Below are 23,287 nucleotides of genomic sequence, written 5' to 3' on the forward strand. Positions count from 1 at the left end.
ACCCGCTGCTCCTCCACATCGAGAGGAGCCATTTGAGCTGGCTCGGGCATCTGGTCAGGATGCCTCCTGGACGCCTCCCTGGTGAGGTTTTCTGGGCACGTCCAACCAGGAGGAGACCTAAAGGTAGACCCAGGACACGGTGGAGGGACTATGTCTCTCAGCCAGGGAACGCTTTGGGATTCCCACGGAGGAGCTGGCCCAAGTGGCTGGGGAGAGGGAAGTCTGGGACTCTCGCCTTAGGCTGCTGCCCCCATGACCCGACTCCGGATAAGCGGATATGGATGGATGGATGGATGGATGGATGGATGGATGGATGGATGGATGGATGGATGGATGGATGGATGGATGGATGGATGGATGGATGGATGGATGGATGGATGGATGGATGGATGGATGGATGGATGGATGGTTTTCCCCTGATCTGAATTTTGTTTTTTTATTTCATTTCATGATAAATAAAAGCAGAAACACACTAAAAGAAGCAACTTTAGACAAATAGAGAAGGTTTAATCTCAGGGATTATAATCTACTCTGAAACGGCCTTTTTGTCTGAACACTGTGTTTAGAAATGAGATCCTGGTGACGCTCCACAGTTCCGGCGTTCCTTCTTGCTCCACCTATGGAATGACTCTGGACATAACAGGACCAACAGAATCCTCTCAGCTGAGCACCAAACAGAAAAATCCGGCGTGACCTCTCGTTCGCTCCGGGAGGTCATCTGTGACCCGCCAGATTAAACTGCTCTTCATAAAATAAAGTCGATTTACTCGTTTCCTCATTTTTTTACTTAATGTTTGTTTTTACATTTTAGTTTTTAGCAGTTTGGCTCTTAACGACAGTAAATAAACACTTTTGTGGTGATTTTTACAATCTTCTCTGCCAGAAACGACGCGGCTGAGCTTTATGACTGCAGCTGAACGGAAACGACTTTGATCTGGTTTGCTAAGATAAAACATTCATAAAGCGGGTCAGTGAGGGCGTTTAGGCTCCGTTCCGCCGTGTTTATTCTTCTTTGACTGAGTTCAACCCTGCTGAAGTTTCATGTCATCGATGAATTAAGTTCAAACCAACCTGAAAGGTTTAACTTCGTGTTTAATCTGAGCGACGTCTGAGGGCATCAGCCAAACCAGAAGCTCAGACTTCTTAAGTCTCAAACCAACATGTAAACAAACGTAAAAGGTTGTTTTGGATTTGTGAGAGCATGAATCTTTTTGTTTTCAGTGGCAGCATTTTAAATCTTTGCATTTTCCAGACAAAACGAGGGAATTAAAAGTTGAAACCGAGTCTGTTTCATTTGATAAGTCAGCTCTGTCACTTTGCACTCCGACGTTAGCGCCTGCGATCTGAGGGAACCTGTCACAATCCTCATGAAGCCCAGGCGCTGTGAGCCGACCCGGACACAAACAGCCTGGAGCCGCCGGGAGCAGGAATTCCATCAGAACAGGAATGATGTTGGGAATCTCTCAGGAGCACTTTACTGGTTTCTGAAACTTAGTCGACTTGTATTTGCTGCGTCGAGAGCAGCTGGCAGTCAGCTTGTTTCGACTGATTTTGGACCAAAAGCATCTTAATGTTCTGCTCAGACTGCCTCCAAAGGCCAAAGTCATGAAGACCAGGAGCAGCTCGTGGTCTCCAGCAGGAAGAAAGAGAAGAAAACAAGAGCGTGGTCTGGGTTTGTTACGGATTCCTTCTTCTTCACAGACATTTACACCTGAGCGGTTTGCTCTGAGGCAGAAACAGCTGCTCAGGTGTTCACACTCGACATGTTAACTGACCTCTGTCTCTGAACAGGTGCGTTCAGCTGGAGACACAGACCTGTCAGCTGCATGAGGCACCGAACGCACCTGATGCTTTTATTCTCCCACCGGTGAAAAATGTTTTTTTTTAAATGAAGTTAAAATCTTACTTCCTGCTGCTGCTCATCTCTCCAGGCTGACTCCGCTCCTGACTGGAGCTGCTGATGCTGAGGATGATGATGGTTGACCTGAAAAGGCAGAGAGGAAGACCTCAGCCTCAGTTTAAGCCCCAGATCAGCTGAAACTTAATCATGAGGAGACATCAGAGGTGATGCAAACACTTTGTGTAACACTTGAACCAACCAGGTCACGTCATCAGCTGACGTACCTGACGCAGCTTTCATAAAAAATAACAACTAAATGAAGTCTGGCTGTGAGCGGGGTGGGGGTGGAGCGCCCGAGTGACAGCAAGCAAGGAAGATTAGACTTATTTACGCCCAAGACACGCGCCTTTACGCGCGCGCGCCGCGTAAAGGGCCCCGTGAGGAACCCAGTCCACACGGAACAGGGCTGAGTGACTTACCGCTCCGGTTCTGCGCTCCGGTTCCGCTCGTCACGGCTCTGGTGGCATGAAAGGGGAGAAGTCCACTTCCACCGCTCCGTGAAGTTTGTGCGTGTCTTTGCGCTGCGCTCGTGCGACGCCACTCCTCCCTGGAGGTGGGGGGGGGGAGGTCAAGCAAACCCCCCCCCTTTACACACACACACACACACACACACACACACACACACACACACCCCTCCGTCCCAACAGAACCAGCTGAGTTCGGCCCGGAAACACGAGTCTGAGCCTAGAAACAATGATTTTTATAATTATAGAAAAAAAACTCAAAAAACAGAAAATTCAACTACAAACTACTCAAAACCAAGAAAGCTCAGATCAAAGCTGCAGCTTTGGTGTCCAACTCTAAAATAATTGACATATTTAAGCTCTAATTTTTTTCTGTTCTTCTGATTTTCTTCACGTTTGTGATGAAACGTTTCTTAGATAAACAGCGCCACCTGTTGGTGGAGACAGGAGAAACAGCCGCGCAACCAGTGATGGCGCGTTTCTCCTCATCCATCTTGGTCCGGTTCTGCCGCTAAAGGAGACTGCAGCGGGTCAGATGATCAGCTGCCCCCTCTACGTGACCTTCGCACCTCCAGAGCCTTCAAGTGGGCCAGAAAGATCCTTCCAAGCCTGAAATAAACATTTAAAGCTGCTTTTCTTTCATTATGGGCCACAGTCCATTAGAACCAAGATCAGAACCAGGGCCTCCACCCACAACACCCTAAAATGTGCACATCTGTTAGCATGTCTGCATATTTTTGCACATTTTCCTTTAAACTGTGTTGTAGTTTGGTGTAAAGAGGAACCAACAGGAGGTCTCGAAGTCGGAAGTGATCACAAACTAAACTTTAACAACAAAATTAAACACAAATAAGACTGGGAACACTGGGAAACCAGTAAACAACCACAGGATGAGGAGAAACTGGGGGTGATTGCTGAGTGGGAACAGCTGGGAAAAGAAAACTAGATCCGAAATTTACCTGAAAAGTGGCTGAGAGAATGAATGAATGAATGAATGAATTTCTGATCGTGAAAAATCACTACGCTGCAAAATCAAACACCAGAAACAACAACATCTATAAATTTAAACAAATAAACATCTTCTGAGACTTTTCAGACAAAAATAAAAAACAAATGAAGCAGAAAACAAAAAAGTTAAGTAAAACTAAGTTTATCTGAACAAAAACATCTGGAGGAACAAACTTCCGTGGTTCTGAAGCTTCCAGCAGGACATCGCAGGATCACGGGAATAAATTACATTCCAAACGTGTTCAGAACACAACATCTTGTGGTTTTACTGTGGTTATAAATACATTTTCCACATGTTAGAATTTGTTCTGACAACAGTGTTTATGTTTTTGTTCACAACACTAAATACTGCTGAGAGCAGATCCCAGACCAGCTGATTTGAGACCACATGGTCCCACGTTTGGAAGAAGCACACGCGTGCCAGCAGATTCATGCTGAGCCTCACGCCACGACGGAGGCTTTACTTCAAATCCCACCTTAAAAGATGAGCACGTTTGATGTCTCCCTCAGAGGCCTTCGGGTCTTTTCTTCAGGATATTGATGCTGTTTGGATCTTCATCGTTCTTGTTTGTATCGAAGCATCTGCAGCTTCTGGAGCAAAATTCTTCCAGGAAAAATAAATCCCGACTCTGTTTTCAAAACAGCCGACGACGTCAACGAGGACCACAACAGTAAAGAACATGTTTAGTTTGAAAATATTCCCGTCACCGTGGTTTCACTGGAATTTTACATTTAAATGAGGATAAAAAATGTTTTTATTTTTTTATGAGGGGATCGATGTTAAAGGAGTAAAGCTTTGATGTAAAATGGTGAAAAAGAAAGTTTTTATTTAAACTAATTAAAACATTTACAGTGGGGCAAAAAAAAAGTCTTTAGCGCAATCAAAACTCCCAAGGTCAAAAACGACGAGCACGTCAGTCACCAGCTACGGGTGAAGAGGTAAATGTGTAAAACAATGTTTAAGGGTGGCGAAAGTTTGCAACCAGTAAATGAGTTTTGTCCTCACAGGCTCACGTAGAAGGAAACATGGCGCTTAATTTGGCCTTGTCAGAGACTTAGACCCTCGCCGATGTGTTTTAGACCCGATTTTTATGGTTAAGCCAAACCATATTTCTAAACAACTGCATCATTTCATGTATTTTCTATGTTTCGATGGATGTGTTGGTCCCTAAATTATTCATACTATACATAAACGATATATGTAGTGTTTCCAAATTGATAAAATATGTTTTGTTTGCTGATGATACCACTTTGTATTGCTCAGGTACAAATCTAGAACAGCTTCTGACTACAGTGGAAAAGGAGTTGAATATATTAAATAACTGGTTTGATATAAATAAGTTATCGTTAAATATAAAGAAAACAAAATTGATTGTTTTTGGCACTAGACAAACGAAAAATATATCTAAAATCAGGGTTCGTGGAATTGAAATTGACCGGAAAAGGGTGGCTTGCCAACTCTGGGTCGGGGGAGAGGTCCTACCTCAATTGGAGGAGTTTAAGTATCTCGGGGTCTTGTTCACGAGTGAGGGTAGGAGGGATCGGGAGATCGACAGGCGGATTGGTTCGGCGTCTGCAGTGATGCGGACGCTGAGCCGATCTGTCGTGGGGAAGAGGGAGCTGAGCCAGAAAGCCAGGCTCTCGATTTACCGGTCGATCTACATCCCAATCCTCACCTATGGTCATGAGCTTTGGGTAATGACCGAAAGAACGAGATCGTGGATACAAGCAGCCGAAATGAGTTTCCTCCGTAGGGTGGCTGGGCTCGGCCTTAGAGATAGGCTGAGGAGCTCGGACATTCGGGAGGGACTCGGAGTAGAACCGCTGCTCCTCCGGATCGAAAGGAGCCAGTTGAGGTGGTTTGGGCATCTGGTCAGGATGCCTCCTGGACGCCTCCCTGGGGAGGTGTTTCGGGCATGTCCTGCCGGCAGGAGGCCCCCAGGTCGACCCAGGACACGTTGGAGAGGTTACATCTCCAATCTGGTCCGGGAACGCCTTGGGGTCCTGCCGGAGGAGCTGGTGGAGGTGGCCGGGGAGAGGACGGTCTGGAGCTCCCTAGTTGGGATGCTGCCCCCGCGACCCGGACCTGGATAAGCGGAGGAAGACGACGACGAAATTGAAAGTGTACGAAAATACATTTCTTGGAGTGATAATTGATGACAAGTTGAGTTGGAAGTCTCATATAAATCATGTGAAAACAAAAATGTCAAAAACCATCGCTATACTCTACAAAACAAAGTATGTCCTGAACAAGAAATCATTACACACACTTTGTTGTACTCTGTTGCTTCCATATATGACTTATTGTCTTGAGATAAGGGGTAACGCATATAAAACAAATACTCTTCCTATTTTCAGGTTACAAAAAAATAGCTATTAGAATTATAAATCAATCTAACTATATGAAACCAACTAACAATATGTTTATTAATCTGAATACCCTGAAATTTTATGATTTAATTGAATTTAAAATAGCACAGATAATGTATAAAGTAGAAAACAACTTGCTTTGCCGCAGTACTCAGAAGCTGTTTAAACTCAGAGTCAATATGACTTAAGAGGAACTGAATCCTTTAACAAAAACAGAATAAGGACAAATGTGAAGCAGAGATGTGTTAACCTGTGGAATAGTTATGACCATTCAATCAATCAATCAATCAAAGCTTTATTTATAAAGCATGACAGTGACTTAAAAAGGTGTAGTTTATTGTTCTTGTTTAAAAACATGTTTAAAAATAGAGTTTTAGAAAAATATAAAAATCAAGAATGAAAAGAGCAAAACTTATTCTTCTGAAACTCTTGATTGTTTTGCTTTGATGACGTTACTTACTTAAGGTGGTAAGTTTTTGTTTGTTTGTTTGTTTATTGTGTGTTTGTTTTGCTTTGTTTCATTTTCTGCATGCAGCTCCCGTGTACTGGAGCTGCATGCAGAAAGATCTTTGCTAGAAGGCTTGGCGTAATAAGCAAATGCTTCAGCCAATACCTTTTGATTAGCCTCATCTTTGTGGTCATTTTTTTTCTTATCAATCTTATCAATTCTAATCAATCAACAAAGATTGAAGTTTTTGAAAGTTTATGTGTACAGAGATTGGTGGTTAGGGCTACACATCGTCTCCTTAAACCAGATGTGCAGGAGGCCCGTCTGAGGGTTTCTAGAGAGCTGATCCAGAAGAGGACGGGCTCGTATTGCATGGAGCTCTACGGAACGGGCATGGTGTCAGAATTACCAAGGTAGCATAAGAGAAGACTCAACATGTAGCAACAAGAAGACGTATCACCAAAAAAGTCATTCCTTCACAGATCTGTAAAAAAAAATAATAATAATCACACATAAATCCTGAAAGGGGGAAACTCCAGCTTTAAGAGGGCCAATCAGATTTCAGAACACCCTTCTGGCCCCGCCCCTAGAACCACCACTACCTAAAACCTTTTGTCTAATGTTAAAATTAAAACCACTTCACCTTTATTATATTTTATTATTAAATGATGAGCCAATGAATAAAATGGGCATCATCTGTCTGCAGTAGCTCAGGTTGTCCACCAGGGGGCATCAGGGCTGAGGTTTTAGAGGAAGCACTAATCCTGTTAGAGGGAGGAGCTCTAACCAACCTGGGGTTACAGGAATATTCGGCCAAACTGACGTGTTTCTGTGTAAAAGGAAATAAACATTTAAAAATTCTCACCTGTAAATACTTTCTGAACAGCCTCTGTTCAGAGAAATAGGGCTGATGAGCAAACGGCTCAGTCTAAAACCTTCATAGTTGTTCGTGAAAAGTTGTTTTATGGTCTTTGAATTATGGCAGATTTTACAAAACGATGTCAGTTAAATATGAATTTGTTGTAGACATCAGCAGCAGCTAAGTGCACCTTTTGCTGCTTGTGGGGGCTCCCGTCCCGCAGGCCAAGCATTACAAACAAAATTAAAACTGAATAATGTTTTCGGTCTGAAGTCCTGAAATAATTCATGGAAATAATTAGTGTTGGGCAAGCTACTTCCAAACTGTAATGCATTATTTATTACTTGTTACCCTCATTTTAAAGTAATTCATAACATTACAATATTACTGATTTTAAAATGTAAGACATTACACAACTTTTGCATTACTTTAAGTTACTTTCACCAAAACAACTTCAGTATGAATCTGGTAATGTGACGCTCAGTGAGCTCATGACATATATGTGGAAGGTGATGTGGTGTCTGAGCTAGGATTACCGTTAAAAACAGTCAGATATAATAACAGTGCTTTAAAATGATTGTTTATTAAATAAAAGCAACAACAATCTGTACTCTCAGCACGCTGCCATCTTATATTAACTGAGCAGGGAGTGAGGTGGTGGGGGCTCCAAGCCTATATTTGCCTTGGTCCCCAAATGCCTTGATACGGCCCTGGATGTGGGACTGACTTTTGGGGTGATCTGATTCTATCACATGTATAAATATTAAATGCTTATATATTATTGCTTTTCACTGGTAAAAATGTGTATCGGGGATAAATCTACCTACTCTTTTTCTTTTCAAGCATTTTGTTTAGTTTTCTAGATTTTATTTGAATAATTTCCGGCCCTTTCTCTAACCTTCCTGCATGCTGCATGTTTTCTCCGTCTTCCAGAAAAACTGTTTCCTAGATTTCCTACTTTCTAACTAATCAGCCAAAGGGATCTACCGAACACAAAAAAATAAAAATAAAAGCTTCATCTGCGCTGCGCTCCTGCAGCAATGAGTTGAAATCACAGAGGCACAGATTATGAACTCAGCTGAAAAGTACATGAAGTACCAGAGAATATGGGCGGATATAAACGATCGCAAATGAATGACTTTGTTTTGGCGGAGCGATTTTGTGAATATAACAGCGGCCGCGCGCAGGACGCAGCTGGAGTATTTGAGCCGTTACCGCTGCATCCTCTCTGCTCATAGAATGCCTGCAAAGCTGAGTCCATAAATGACGTCATATATGTGGATACCGGATCTTTTTTCAGGCTTCCCGCATTTAGAATTTTTAGGAAACCCACATCTTGATTCTGGGTTTAAAAATGCATTGTAATTACCGCGTTACTGACAACTGTACTGAGTAAATATTACCATTTTTTTCCCTGTAATGCCTTACATTACCACATTACAGCAAAAAGCAATGCATTACAGTAATTAATTACATTTGTACTGCGTTACTCCCAACACTGGAAATAATAAAAAACTAAATTATTCTAGTATAAACCTTCACCGTACGGTAAAATAAGTCCTCTGACCCTCTAAAGTTTAACCCGTTCTCAACTAAATGAAATAAACGTTGGTAGGTCTAACAAACACATTAAAGCAGAAATAAAGTGAGTTGTTGTTTAATAAAACTAAGATTTTAATTAACCGACTGCTATTTTTATCCGTCAAACCAAAATCACCTCCAGCTGAAGCAGAACTCACTGAAGAGACTCGAACACAGTTTTCATGGAAAATAATGTTTATAAAAGTTTCTGTAACTGACAGGAAAGACTAAAACTACACAGGATACAAAAAGACCTGGAAGTGTGAGAGGAAGAAGACAGAAATCACCAAACGCGTTCCGGTTTCAGCTGAAATCCAAACCAATCACCCAACGCTGCAAAGATTCATCAAAACCAACAACAGGAGATCGTTTGCTGCTTTGGCTTCAAGATTAAAGCACTAAATAAATATTTTATGGCTCAAAATTAATAAATAATCTCATCTATGGAGCAGCAGTTTTATCTCCGATAAATACGAACAGATATCAGGTCTGAGGAACGCGCCTGGGACCAGACTAATTCCTGCTTCCTTTCATGGCTCCTTCATCGATAGAAACCATCTAACGTGATTAAAACTATCACCTGATATTAAAACGATATCAACGTTGTTTCATTTTGGCCAAAGAAATATAAATAAGGTGTAAAATCTGATGCTTTCTGACTAAAATGTCTTGAAATATGAATTCAGTTGAGATCAAATCTAACATCCAGATGATTTGAAGTGCATGCAGACAAACCCATGTTCATGATGAAATCCTAAGATCTTCTCTTCACCATCAGATAATGACTGCGTACTTATTCTGTTACAGTAACTATAAAACACCAGAGAGTTAAAAATACTTCATCAGAAACGAGGACGTCTGGCGACGGATTCAGGAACACTTTTCGGTTCTGAGCCTTCTCCACTAAAGAGACTAAAACCTCATTGTTTCACGATTAATTAGATTTAAACATGTAGGAATAACTTTACTGGAATCCTTTACACATCATGTGAAGACAACAGGATAAAGTGTTTTTCTTTAGTGAAAAAGCATCAGACTTCCTGTTTCTGATGGGAGTTTTACGCCGAATCCCAAAACTCGCACTTCCACTCCGTCGTAAGAACTGGCTTTTAAGCACACACAAATGTGAACACCTCTCATAATAATCATTGGATGTTTGTTTTTAGACTTTATTGTGTAACCTATTGGATGTATGCGAGATTGATGGATATATGGCTACTTTGGATTTTTCAATGAGTTGTATGGTTAACAACGGGGTGCGTCAAGGAGGGCTACTGCCACCTGCTCTGTTCAACCTCTACATGGATGATTTGTCAAATCAACACAAGAAATGTAAAGCTGCATGTAGGATTGGTAACAATCTGATTAATCAGCTCGTGTTTGCTGATGACTTGGCCATCATTTCGCCCAGCAGTGCTGGATTTCAGCAGCTGCTAAACCCACGCTCTGAATATGGGCTGAAGTACGACGTGCAGTTTAATGCAAAAAAAGAGTGTTGTGCTGATTTGTCGAACCAAAGGGGATAAGGATCTCTGTTTCCCAGACTTCTACTTGGTCGACAAGATAAGTGTCAGTGACATTTGTATGATTCAGCTCTCAAAGATCGCCGTGATCAACATGTCGTTAATAATTCTTGGAGAGAAATAGCTCGCACTGTCGGAAAAGACGAGGACGCTGTTAAAAAATGCTGGAATGCCATGTTGTAAACAACAGTAATTTTTACGTCTACTATGGTGTAGTGTTGGATGCATGCTGCAGAGCTCCATGCTGCCCCCTACTGTTTGGGAGAATATTGGCTCACCGCAGAGACAAGCCGCATGAACCATAAACGCTGCGAGTTGTGAAGCGCGTTCCGTCCGCGAGCCGCATCACCAAGCAGAAAGTAAATGCATCAAGCATAAACCAAGCTTTAATGTTAAAATTTCAGGAGAACAAAGAGAAAGACTAAGATTTTTTTTAAATATTCATTAAGATAAAAACACTTAGATATTCTCTTCATAACGGTTCTAAAAAACAAACGTGTAGTACCCGCTTTCAGACACTAGAGGGAAGCAACTCCAGATCTTCTCTCTTCTAAATGCTGTCAGGGCATTGTTCTGTTTTTTGCCATTGGAGGGCGCAAATTCCCCGTTCTTTCAAGGCAACAATGCATAGTGTTTGGAAAATTTCAAGAGGAAGTGTTTGTGATGGTTCTGGTGATGATTTTTGTGTCGTGACGAATCTGAAACGAAACGGAGCCGAAAATCCGAGTCATTAAAAGCACGCTGGTCAAAAGCAGGTTTCCCAGTAATTAGACGGGTTCATGCTAAAACACAGACCAGGGTCAGTGACAAAGCGAAATATTTGGGTCACATCATCACAGATCAGCTCTGTGACGATGACATTTACCGGCAATGTAGCGCTTTGTATGCCCAAGCCAATATTTTGGTCAGGAAATTCCACACGTGTTCTGATAAGATAAAAATCCACCTTTTTACAACCTACTGCACACCTATGTATACTGCACCTTTGTGGTGTAAGTATAGGAAAGCCAGCTTGCATAAGCTTAAAGTAGCATTCAACGATGCATTTAGGACTCTGCTAGGGAAGCCTCGGTCCTGTAGTGCAAGTCTTTTATTTTGTAATGCTCAGGTCAGGACCTTCCAAGCCATAATGAGGAATTTGATGTACAGGTTTATCTTGGGATTGAAGAACTCTAAGAACAGACTTGTGCAGATGCTGGTCGATCCCCATTTTAGTGCAGTGCTTTACCAGTCATCCATGTGGAGACACTGGTATGCATGTCTTTTATAATCTTTTGTATCGTTTTTATGTCTTTTTTTTAATGTGGACCTTGAGTCCGTTAATAAAGTTGAATTGAATATGAATGTATGTTTTTATGTTTTAACCCAGTAAGTGCAATGGCTTTGTGTTTTATTGTCGTATATTAATTCTTGTGCAATTTATTATGCTCATTTAATATAATCTTTCTTCTTAGCCGTCATGTGCTTAGTAGAACATCTTGCCAATGGACTACAGCTGAAAATTAGCCTGCTGGCTAACACCGGCACATTTACAGAATGTTGATTAATGTGCACTGTCCTTAAATAAAAATGGGAATGGAAACGTGAACGAGGTGCGAGCGCTTAGAGTGTGCCGATTCTCTAGTGCGGAAGTTGATCAAGCCCCTTTTGCACCCTAGATCTGCCCTTCATCCAAGGTCGCATCGCTGCAGACTTGGATGAAGTGTATTACCCACAATCCATCACTGCAGGAGAAAAGGCTCAAGTATGTATTTTCTAATGAAAGCAGTTCATTTCAGGACGATTTGTCGATGCTCTGAGTGTCTTAAAGCAGCAATGAATGCAAATTTATTTCAAATAACTGTTTGTTTAAAACTTATTAATAAAGGTTTTTGAAAAAATTAACACAGCAACCAGCATCCCGGCATGCGTGGCAGTCGATGACACAACGCTTCCCGTCTCAATTCTGCAGCTATCTGCACACTTGTGAGCCACGCACTCGAAGCCTTGTTGCACACTTCCTCCAAGTGCACTTCACAGAAGAGCGTGGGGCGCAGTGCGAGTTTTGGGATTGGGCCTCAGTTCTGTTCTCGTGTCTGCTGGATTACGTCTCCTTTTATCAGCAGAGCACATAAATCTGCATTTCAGTAAAACTGTTCGTGCTCCCAGCCACTAGAAATCATTCAGAGGGCTACAAATGGCCCGCAGGCTGCATGTTGAGCACCCTGGTTTCGTCATTTCAGTAAAACAAAGCTTGTTTTTCTGTGATTCCATAAGAAGACGAGACTAGAATCGGAATAGTCAACTCAGGCCATCCAGGCTGGGATGATCCTCGTTGACTCAGGAGAAAAAACAAACAGGAATTCTTTATATTCTTGAGGATGTTTCACTTTCCCAAACCCAGGAGGTCCAACAGGATTTGTGTTCTGTCTTCGCCGACTAATCTGAGCCCTAAACGGAGTCGTGCGGGACACGAGTCAAACAGGAAGTTTGACCAGCTCCAGGAAGGGTTTTCTCTCTCATGGATCAGAAAATAAAACTAAATAAATTTGTTCTGGACTAACAGAGCTCCTTCTGCTCCAAGCTGCTGCAGCAGATCCATAGGAAACTCTTCCTGTCTCTGGTTCTGGTGTCGCGGCGGTTAAGTCGGTGTTCTTCCCGTGTCCGAGTCAAACTTCCACCATCCGGAAAACATCGGAACATCCTGCGTGTCAAGCTGGACACTTTTTTCTTGTTCTTGCATTTTTCTGCCTGAAAATTCCTCAGATGGGAAGTGAAACGCTTTAAGGAATCAGAAATTTGAACCTTCCGAGACCCTAAATGTCTCGTTTAGCATCATTAGCGAAGGAATGGCTCTCATCGCTCTGCTCCTGAATCCTGAATCCAGCTCGAGCCCAGAGGTGAAAGTGGAGAGGCCGTCCCTCAGAACATTTAAAGTACAAAACAACCGTTAACCTTAAATATTATTGTTCTTACTCTAAATACTTATGGCGTTGTCACAGAGCAGCGTACAGTACTCCGGTAGCACGTTAACCAGTCTGGGAAAACTTTAGGAAAACTAACGGACTCTCACCTATAAATACATCTATGATATTTTCTGCTAGGATGAAGGGCACAGACGGTTAACTACTGACAAACACATCTTATCTGGAACAAGTCACTAAAGCATGTAACACCTGACAGGTGTGAACTGGGATTCATCAGGAATCTCTAACCCTAACCCATGGATGAGGAAAAGTTCATTCCTCAGAAAAGTAACGTGTGCAGTTGTCCCCGGGAAGCCCTTCGTCGGTCTGAAGCACAGCTGGCCTTGAAAGGTCACGCTAGCGTGTTTTACAGTGGGTTACAAACAGAATGGATCAAGATGGACGCCGGTTAGAATAATTCCAGTTAAGGTCCCAAAAGAAGAGGAGGAGGAGGAATGAGGGTCCCGAATCCGAACAGCTGCTCTGATTGTGCTTTACCAGAGTCGTATCAGTTCTCTGCTCTTCAGCAGGTCCCAGATCAGATCCAAGCAGGAGGTCATAAATGAGGAGAACCGGATCGCTGCTCCGGAGAACAGAGGCTAAACGGCGGTCAGGAAAAGTTCCAGGCCCTCTTCCTCTACTGCATGTTGGACTAAACAAGAGAAGAACATCGGTGACAGAGACATGTGCGTACCTGCCGCACACCTAACACCCCCAGTTTTGTTAGGATGAAGAGAAACAAGTTTCAGTCTTCCTGCCTCCGTCTGAGCCCGCTTAATCCCAGTGGGGGCAGGAAGGCTACCCCAGCTGTATGTGTCCTGAATACATGGTGAGAAGGAGCATGATGGAGAATCCCGTCAGCAGGCCCGCGTTCTGGATGCCGAAGGTGATGAGGAACCTGCTGCCGCCCGCATCCTCTTCCTCACGACTCACCTCGTTCATCTCTGGAAACTGAGACACAAAACGTGCGATGAAAACTCGGAATCACGCCACGAATTCTCTAATCAGGAATCCAGATCAGTTCGGTTTATGTCTACAGCACCGAAACAGGACCAGTCGTCTCGAGGACCTTCACACAGTAAACAATACCCGTCAGGTCATTAGGCCAATCAGTAACAAGTTTCCTATATAAGGAACCCAGCAGGTTGCATCGAGTCACTGACTAGTGTCAGGGTCTTTACCGCAATCCTCATACTAAGCAAGCATGCCGCGACAGTGGAGAGGAAAACTCCCTTTTAACAGGAAGAAACCTCCAGAGGATCCTGGCTCAGTATAAGCAGCCATCCTCCACGACTCACTGGGGATGGAATTATAAAGATGAAAAGGAAAACACAGATGAAGCTAAAGACTCGATTAAAGACTCGTGTCCAAAACGCCTTTGGATTAAAGACTCGTGTCCAAAACGCCGTTGGATCAAAGACTCGTGTCCAAAACGCCGATGGATTAAAGACTTATGTCCAAAACGCCTTTGGATTAAAGACTCGTGTCCAAAACGCCATTGGATTAGACTCGTGTCCAAAACGCCGTTGGATTAGACACGTGTCCAAAACGCAGTTGGATTAGACTCGTGTCCAAAACGCCGTTAGATCAAAGACTCGTGTCCAAAACGCCAATGGATTAAAGACTCATGTCCAAAACGCCGTTGGATTAAAGACTCGTGTCCAAAACGCCATTGGATTAGACTCGTGTCCAAAACGCCGTTGGATTAGACTCGTGTCCAAAACGCCGTTGGATTAGACTCGTGTCCAAAACGCCGTTGGATTAGACTCGTGTCCAAAATGTCGTTGAATTAGACTCGTGTCCACAACGCCGTTGGATCAAAGACTCATGTCCAAAACGCCGTTGGATCAAAGACTCGTGTCCAAAACGCCGTTGGATTCAAGACTCGTGTCCAAAACGCTGATGGATTAAAGACTCGTGTCCAAAACGCCGATGGATTAAAGACTCGTGTCCAAAACGCAGTTGAATTAGACTCGTGTCCACAACGCCATTGGATCAAAGACTCATGTCCAAAATGCTGTTGGATCAAAGACTCGTGTCCAAAACGCCGATGGATTAAAGACTCGTGTCCAAAACGCCGATGGATTAAAGACTCGTGTCCAAAACGCCGATGGATTAAAGACTCGTGTCCACAACGCCGTTGGATTAAAGACTCGTGTCCAAAACGCCGTTGGATTAAAGACTCGTGTCCAAAACGCAGAAGGATTAAAGACTCGTGTCCAAAACGCAGAAGGATTAAAGACTCGTGTCCAAAACGCCGTTGGATTAAAGACTCGTGTCCAAAACGCAGAAGGATTAAAGACTCGTGTCCAAAATGCCGTTGGATTAGACTTGTGTCCACAACGCCGTTGGATCAAAGACTCGTGTCCAAAACGCAGATGGATTAAAGACTCGTGTCCACAACGCCGTTGGATAAAAGACTCGTGTCCAAAACGCTGTTGGATTAAAGACTCGTGTCCAAAACGCCGATGGATTAAAGACTCGTGTCCACAACGCCGTTGGATCAAAGACTCGTGTCCAAAACGCAGAAGGATTAAAGACTCGTGTCCAAAATGCCGTTGGATTAGACTCGTGTCCACAACGCCGTTGGATCAAAGACTCGTGTCCAAAACGCCGTTGGATTAAAGACTTGTGTCCGAAACACCGTTGGATTAAAGACTCGTGTCCAAAACGCCGATGGATTAAAGACTCGTGTCCAAAACGCCGATGGATTAAAGACTGGTGTCCAAAACGCAGTTGGATTAAAGACTTGTGTCCAAAACGCCGTTGGATTAAAGACTTGTGTCCAAAACGCCGATAGATTAAAGACTCGTGTCCAAAACGCCGTTGGATTAAAGACTTGTGTCCAAAACGCCGTTGGATTAAAGACTTGTGTCCAAAACGCCGATAGATTAAAGACTCGTGTCCAAAACGCCGTTGGATTAAAGACTTGTGTCCAAAACGCCGTTGGATTAAAGACTCGTGTCCAAAACTCCGTTGGATCAAAGACTCGTGTCCAAAACGCCGTTGGATTAAAGACTCGTGTCCAAAACGCTGTTGGATTAAAGACTTGTGGGTTCAGCTCAAGTACCTCCTTTAACTTTAAAATCCTTCTTTGTGCTCCTCCTCCTTCTCCTTAATGTTAAAATTCCCAGGAGAACAAAAAGAAAGATTAAGATTTTTTTAAAGCTTCATTAAGATAAAAACACTTAGATATTCTCTTCATAACGGTTCTAAAAAACAAACGTGTAGTACCCGCTTTTAGACACTAGAGGGAAGCAACTCCAGATCTTCTCTCTTCTAAATGGTGTCAGGGCGTTGTTCTGTTTTTGCCAGTGGAGGGCGCAAATTCCCCATTCTTTCAAGGCAACAATGCAGTGTTTGGCTAAATTCAGAGGACGTGTTTGTGATGGTTCTGGTGATGATTTTTGTGTCGTGACAAATCTGATATGAAACGGAGCCGAAAATCCGAGTCATTAAAAGCACGCTGGTCAAAAGCAGGTTTCCCAGTAATTAGCCGGGTTCGTGCTAAAACCCAGACCAGGGTCTGGGGTTGTGTTGCGTGAGACACATAAAAGCTGAACCCTTCTAAAGCGCATTAAAGAATTCAAATCAAGCCTGGATCACTTTTAAAAGTCAGAACTCTAAGATTAGACCTGTTTCAGAGTCAGTCAGCTATTTTCTCTTCATAAATATTTACTATTGGAGATTTGTTGACATTTTAGAAAAAAAACACTGTTTAGTTTCTAAATTAAGGAAAAAACTTCTAAGTGTGGCTAATTTTAAATGGAATGCTGCTATTAGTAGAAAATTAATAAAAAGAAAACAAATAGATCTAGAAACATGACTGGTTGTTTTAGTGTCACTCCTAAAAGCTGCTTAAATCTGTATTTTATATTGTAGGTCTTTGTTTTCAACGGGAGTTTTATCATGAAGCCATCCAGAGCCACTGCACCAGGTCCAAAGAGCCGGAGTGAAGCTTCTGCTGCTCGCTTGAATATAACAGACACCAAGTTTATGATGATGATGCATATTTAATAATAATAATAATAATAATAATAGTTATGTTACAGCTAAAGGGCAGAATAGAAGTTTTTTTTCTTTCCAGAGACGTGGGTCTCACTGGAATGTCACGTTCTTCTCTATCCCACGTCTGGTGAGTTGGGATCTGGTCATCCTGACTGGAGTAGAAGGTAGCTTCAGGCGACAGGATATGGAGTCTTACTTCCTGATATGTGGACATCTCTCCTCTGATTGGCTAACAGCAGCACGACTCTACCACTGACTGTCTGCTCTGCAACGATGATGTTTCATCTCCACAAATAACACAAGCCTGGAGGAGTTCTGCTGTGTAATGGAGTTGCTAATGCTAACGGTTAGCTTCTACTAGCAGAGATGTTCTCTGCTGTTTCCTGGACTAAACCAACAACAGCCTTCCCCGTTGTGAGTCCAGATGGGTGAATCATGAATGTTAGTGACAGTGTGACGTAGATCTGTCAGGATTTTCTATCCTAGAGTTTCACCGTCTGTTTTCTATCAGAAGCTACTGCAGGAGATAGATGTAGGAGACTATTTTCATGTTCAGCCTGCATGAAACACTCAAGAGTGACCCGTTAGAATCAGAGATAATCACTAAAACGTGGTTTCTCAGCGAAGGACCTCTCATTTATCGCTGAGACGGTAAAAATAAATAATTCACTATAAAATACATTTAAATGTTACGGCCTGCTTCCTGAAACATTTGGACTTTGCTGATATAACAGCTGATGATCAAATACCCACCATGTCAGCCAGCGCGATGTAGAGGAACATTCCTCCAGCCAGAGCAAAGATCCAGTTGGGAGAGAAGCTGTTCCCAGCCAAGATGCCAAATCCCATTCCCAGGTAGCAGCAGCATGCCGACAGGAAGTTAAAGAACAGCGCCTGCTGGATACTCATCCCAGCATTCAGCAGGATGACAAAGTCCCCTGTTCACAAAACCAGAAGACTCGTTTTAGTTCTGCAACGACGGCTGTGGGACCAAACACTTTATTTTTAGGGAAGTTTTTCATTTTACGTTCCTTCTGGTCCCGACCCGACTCACCCAGCTCGTGTGGGAACTCCTCACACAGGATGGCCACGGAGGTGCTGATGCCCTGGAACACAGAGGCGGTGAAGGACGCCCCGATGGCCAAACCGTCTATAAAGTTGTGCAGGCCGTCGCTCAGCGTGATCATCCAGGCCAGCGTGCCGATGTCAGAGTAGGTGGTTCCCTTCAGCCAATAGCAGCCGCCGCCACTGGTCCCAGACCGGGCCCCGCTTTCTGGACTCGGAGTCTCCTGAGACACAAACAGGATTTAGTCCAATCACTACTACTTTTACAAAGAAAGTGACCAATCAGAAGCAAGATGTTCAGCACTGGAAGATCAGATGTTGCCACTAAAATGGGAGCATTGAACAAATTTGGCAGAAAGGTTTTTCCACCAGGAGCGACAAAACAAGTCATGATGAATGACCCGCATCTGTCCAGCGCCTGTCAGAGTCAGAGGACTCCAAAACGCTTTACAACTCAGTGCATCATTCATCCATTCACACACTGATGGTGATGAGCTACGATGTAGCCACAGCTACCACAGGTACTACCGGTCCCTCCGACCACCCCCAGCAGGCAAGGGGGTTCGGTGTCTTGCCCAAGGACACAACAGCAGAATTCTCTGTCCAGAGCTGGGATCGAACCTGCAACCTTCCCATTACTGGAACGCCCGCTGTACCTCCTGTCCCAGCTGTGGGGGCCATAGGGGGTGCCCTGTGGGGGTACGAGGTCCCTGTATGACCGGAGTCAGAGCAGCACGCCAGTCTCAAGGATGTTTTATCTGTGACAGCTGAGAAAACTCAGCACACCAAGCACGATGGCGGTCCAGCTTTATACGGCCATCGTCGAGTCATCCTCACCTCCATCACTGTGGTGCACGGGTGCCACTGCCAGCAGGCACGAGCAACGACTGCAGCGTGTCGTGTGGTCAGCAGAAGAGGTGAATCGGACGCAGCCTCTCATCTGACGGGCTCTGAGATGCACAGGTCAGGTTACAGCTGACCCCTCTCACCCTAGTCATGGACCCTCCGGGAGGAGGTTCAGGTCCTTACGGACTAGACCGTCACACCACAAAAACAGCTTCCTCCCCTCTGCCTCTAGACTCACTGACTATGTTGATTATTTTAGACGCATCCTAGCTTATACATCACCTGACTTGTATGGATGTTTGCACTTTTCAACCCAAACAAAATCCTAGTAGAGGCGACTCTCGCCTGCATGGCAACAAGCCTGAATCTGCTGAGTGTTTCCTGCTCGTTGACTACCTGTGGCGTCTGTGCGGGGCTGAGCATCAGCTCTCCCTCCCCGGCATCCAGCTTCCCCTGAGCCAGACTGCCGGCTGCTCCGTTCTGCTGCAGCTTCTCCCCCTCCTCCTCCACATCCCGGTCCGGAGCCGAGTAGTGACTGTGACCGTGGCCCTGAGAACGAAAGGGTGAGGGAAAAAATAAAAACATGTTTTATGTATAAAACAATCCAGCAACAAAAACTTCATCTCATTTTACTATTTTTATTCTTTCCCATTTCTCAGCATGAATGGTTATAATTATGAGCAGTAAAACAGTAAAGAGAGGAGAGGAGCTCCTCCGGCTGCAGCATCAGGTGTTTGTTTAGGACGAGGAGCTCCAGAAAACAACCACAAGGTGGCGCCGCTGCCCTACAATCAGCCTCCAGCTGCTGTTTCGATGCTCCTTCTGTGTGTAACTTAATAATCCATCACTTAGTTTTTGTTACACAGCTTAGAAAAAACGTGGTTTTTACCCGACATGTTCTGGCTGAAGACTCTAGCCACAGACTCATCAAAATATTTAGTTTTAAACTGTTTCTGGTGGGCAAAACAAGCCAAACTAAACCAAAATCTAACTAATTCAAGGTAAATGAGAAGTAGTAGTTTGAATTCTAAACCAACAGGCAGAACAAACATCAACCAACAGGAAAAGGCATAGGAAACGGGTAACGAGCTGCAGATTGACTCGTTTATTCATGTTTCTGTCGATGGAAACTTTTAAATCACGTAAATGATTTAAGATCTGAGAGCGCAGATCCAGACAGAGACCCGTTTGTTTTCAGGTGAAAGTCAGGGAAGAACAAAACGACGTGTTTGTTTGTTGCTTATTTCATGACTTTCTCTGGTAAAATGAAAAATGAAACGGTCAGACTTGATAGCGGATTTGTGGTGAATCGTTTTGAAAGCATAAGGCAAATAATTTGTTTTTCCAGGGAATGTTTCAACGGTGAGGTGAAACGTTAAAGAGCAAGTCACCCCCAAATCAACTTTTTTTCCTGATAAACTGTATAAATGTGTGTCTAATCGTGCTGCAGACACGTGGAGTCGATAGTTTTGCACTTTAGTGCATTTTAGTTAAAATTTTAATTTTCTGCCCAAAACTGTCAGTGTTGTGCCGTTGTCAGGTAAAAACTCTGCACTGCATTAGAATTTAAATCTGCCATCGCTATTGGCTAAGAGGTACCCAGAATGTTAGCTGGTACCATATGATGTCACAATGTCGTTGTGAGCCTCTGTGTGTGTGTGTGTGTGTGTGTGTGTGTGTGTGTGTGTGTGTGTGTGTGTGTGTGTGTGTGTGTGTGTGTGTGTGTGTGTGTGTGTGTGTGTGTGTGTGTGTTAATGGTTCCGCCCTCTCGGTCTGCTAGGCAACAGCATTTGTTGCATTTTTCAAACAGGAAGTGGGAGTGGAGTAATACTCTGGTAGGGGGTGACTTGCTCTTTAACATACGCCGACGTTTTCCAGATAATCTGAGTTTTACATTTACAGAAACCCATTTATAGTCTGGAAACAATTTTCCTGTCCTTTTCTTATTCCTAGACTTGTCCAAACCTGAAAATCCCTACTTCTTATGTTTGTGTAGGAATTCTGTCTGGATCCGAGTCAGATTCCGAACTCGGAAGCAAAGAAAGTTTGGGAATGTTTTGAAGAGCCGACGGGTTTGTTAACGTTAACAGTCGTCCTGTAGGCGAGTAGCAGACCCGCAGAACCAAATCTGCTACAGTTTGTCTGGATTTCAGGGCTGGAAAATTACAGGAATCTGTTGGGATTATTCATGCATTTAATTATGATTTACTTAAGAAATTTCCATCATTTTATTAAGGATTTAGTTGTAAATTAGCCTTTTTTCAATTGGTTCAGATGAAGGTGGTTTGTAGTTGTGTTACTGGTTCAGGTCCAGGGTTTTATTTATGTGTGAAGAGGTTTAATGGATGGACAGTTTCCTTTTGCTCTGTTTCCTAAGAAGTGTGTGTTTCTGTTCGGCCCCCTCTAGAAACCTCCTCCGCTCCGCTCGGCTCGCCGGCTGCATTTGGGGCTTTGGTTCTGACGGTTTCCTCTCGTTCTAACCTGAAGCAGCTTTTGGGACCAGCTCTATGGGAACATTTTCTTTAACAGGTGATAAAATCACAGCTTCTGTTACGAGCCGCTCTGGACCCTTTAAGACGAGCATCGGGTCAAAACCTCACCCCGTTCTTTTGCTTCAGGAGAACCTTGAGAACTTTTTCTGTGAAGAAAAAGAGATAGAAGCCACCGAAGACCACCGCAGATTTGGATACGTAGAAGTCCACCAGTGGGTCGAAACCAAAAGCCTGTTAGAAAACAAATTAATCAGTGAAAACTAGAAAGATAACGACAGAGTTATTCCACATCTGACCTGAATCCGAGTCTGGATTTTACTAAAAGGCTCCTTAAATGTGTCTGAGTCAAGTTTCTGAACGATTCAGGATTTTATCCTGTTAGAACTAAAACCAGGGCTCACCAGTAGAAACATAAATCAGCATGTATCTGAGAATAAGGACAAAATAACAAAAACATTTTTGAGATTAAAGGTGCAATATGTAAGAATATAGTGAGAATTTCACAGTGAGAAAATCCCAAGAGAGTCGGATGTTTCAGCCATGTTGGAAGGAAGGTTCTACTGAAACATGTTTCATACCCATCTGGCCGCTGGATTGTCCATTTTTCTCCTTTCAAAACAAAGAAAGGAGGGACGTAATGACTGTTTAACATGGGGGAGGGTTCCTCCTACAAGCTAATACTGCAGCTCAGACTATTGTCCGGCCGGCAAAAAGCTCCAGAGTTGCTTAAAGTGGCTCCAGTTACCACATTTTACCACAGGATGTTATTTTAACTTAATTTCTACATAATGCACCTTTAACTCATTCACCGCCATTGGCGACTAAAGTCGTCATTTACATTTTTTACTGTGTGGGCGTCGGACGAGCCCCCACACTGTGAGAACAAACATTCAGTTCTAAAGCCGATCTTCATCCGCATACGTCACACGTCACATGATCAGGAAGCAGAACATCCATGTGTTAGGAGATCGTTTTGGGCCGCTGCTGTTAAAAAAAGTGAGGCGCGAACCGGAAAAGCTTCTGCCGATCACAATTCAACAACGGATTATGAAAGAACGGATAACGCTCAAAACGCGCGGATTCTTCCTGATGTAAGACGTGAGTCTCTGCATTGTTTTGGCGTCGACATCATCCTAGCGCGCAACGTTCTGTGACTCTTAAAAAAACAGTGAAATTTCTGAAAAACGCTGACAGCCAAGGGTGTTACCGATCAGGACACGGCTGGCAGTGAATGAGTTAAGAACAACAACCTAAAATACCCATATTGCCTTGTGTTAAACACTGGATAATAAAAAGTCTCTGTAGGGTGAGACACCAGATCCTGATCACATGATTAAATCCTTAATTTTCAGCTTAAATTAGAAACTTTTAGGAGTTGAACATAAATTTTAAAAGCTTCCAGATGTTCAGGCATTTTTCAAAAAATAATAAAATATAAAGTCTGAATGTTCTGAAACCACCTTTAGGGCTCTTATTGTGAAAGGTTCTGAGTGGATGCTGCGTTACACCAAGCATAAACTTTAACCTTCAAACAGAAAATCCTTTTCCATCTGAGTGGAACTAACCAGTCGTGCTGATGACCGTCGGTGGTAAATGAACGTTCTGTTTCATGAATAACGATCGATAACTCCATCTTTTAACTCCTTTAAGCTGCTCAAATATTCCATAAGAGGCTTGGAGCTCAACGATAAATCTATTTGTCTCCGTTTTTGGAAAAATTAATCGCTCCGAGCTCATCGGCAAATATTTATTTATGCATTTCGTCGCATTAATGCAAG

General features: G+C 43.3%; 2 protein-coding genes across 5 annotated transcripts in view; both read right to left on the reverse strand.

The window, feature by feature from the left end:
• slc4a4a (solute carrier family 4 member 4a) overlaps positions 1–2,457 on the reverse strand; it is a 64,403-nt gene extending 61,946 nt beyond the window's left edge. For all 3 annotated transcript variants that reach the window (XM_054731051.2, XM_054731049.2, XM_054731050.2), the window contains exons 1-2: positions 2,320–2,457; positions 1,907–1,984 (exon numbers count right to left, since the gene is read on the reverse strand). In XM_054731051.2, the coding sequence (XP_054587026.2) occupies positions 1,907–1,923 (17 nt within the window). In that variant the 5' untranslated portion in view covers positions 1,924–1,984; positions 2,320–2,457. The remainder of the gene's footprint in view (positions 1–1,906; positions 1,985–2,319) is intronic.
• Positions 2,458–13,065: 10,608 nt separating this feature from the next.
• The window catches only part of slc39a14 (solute carrier family 39 member 14), a 57,775-nt gene continuing 47,553 nt past the window's right edge, over positions 13,066–23,287 (reverse strand). For both annotated transcript variants that reach the window (XM_015960275.3, XM_054731058.2), the window contains exons 5-9: positions 21,618–21,740; positions 19,414–19,566; positions 18,161–18,395; positions 17,860–18,044; positions 13,066–14,049 (exon numbers count right to left, since the gene is read on the reverse strand). In XM_015960275.3, coding sequence (XP_015815761.1) covers positions 13,897–14,049; positions 17,860–18,044; positions 18,161–18,395; positions 19,414–19,566; positions 21,618–21,740 — 849 coding nt within the window. In that variant the 3' untranslated portion in view covers positions 13,066–13,896. The remainder of the gene's footprint in view (positions 14,050–17,859; positions 18,045–18,160; positions 18,396–19,413; positions 19,567–21,617; positions 21,741–23,287) is intronic.

The sequence above is a fragment of the Nothobranchius furzeri genome, chromosome 10 (genome assembly GCF_043380555.1).
Source record: "Nothobranchius furzeri strain GRZ-AD chromosome 10, NfurGRZ-RIMD1, whole genome shotgun sequence".
In the NCBI taxonomy this organism is placed as follows: domain Eukaryota; kingdom Metazoa; phylum Chordata; class Actinopteri; order Cyprinodontiformes; family Nothobranchiidae; genus Nothobranchius; species Nothobranchius furzeri.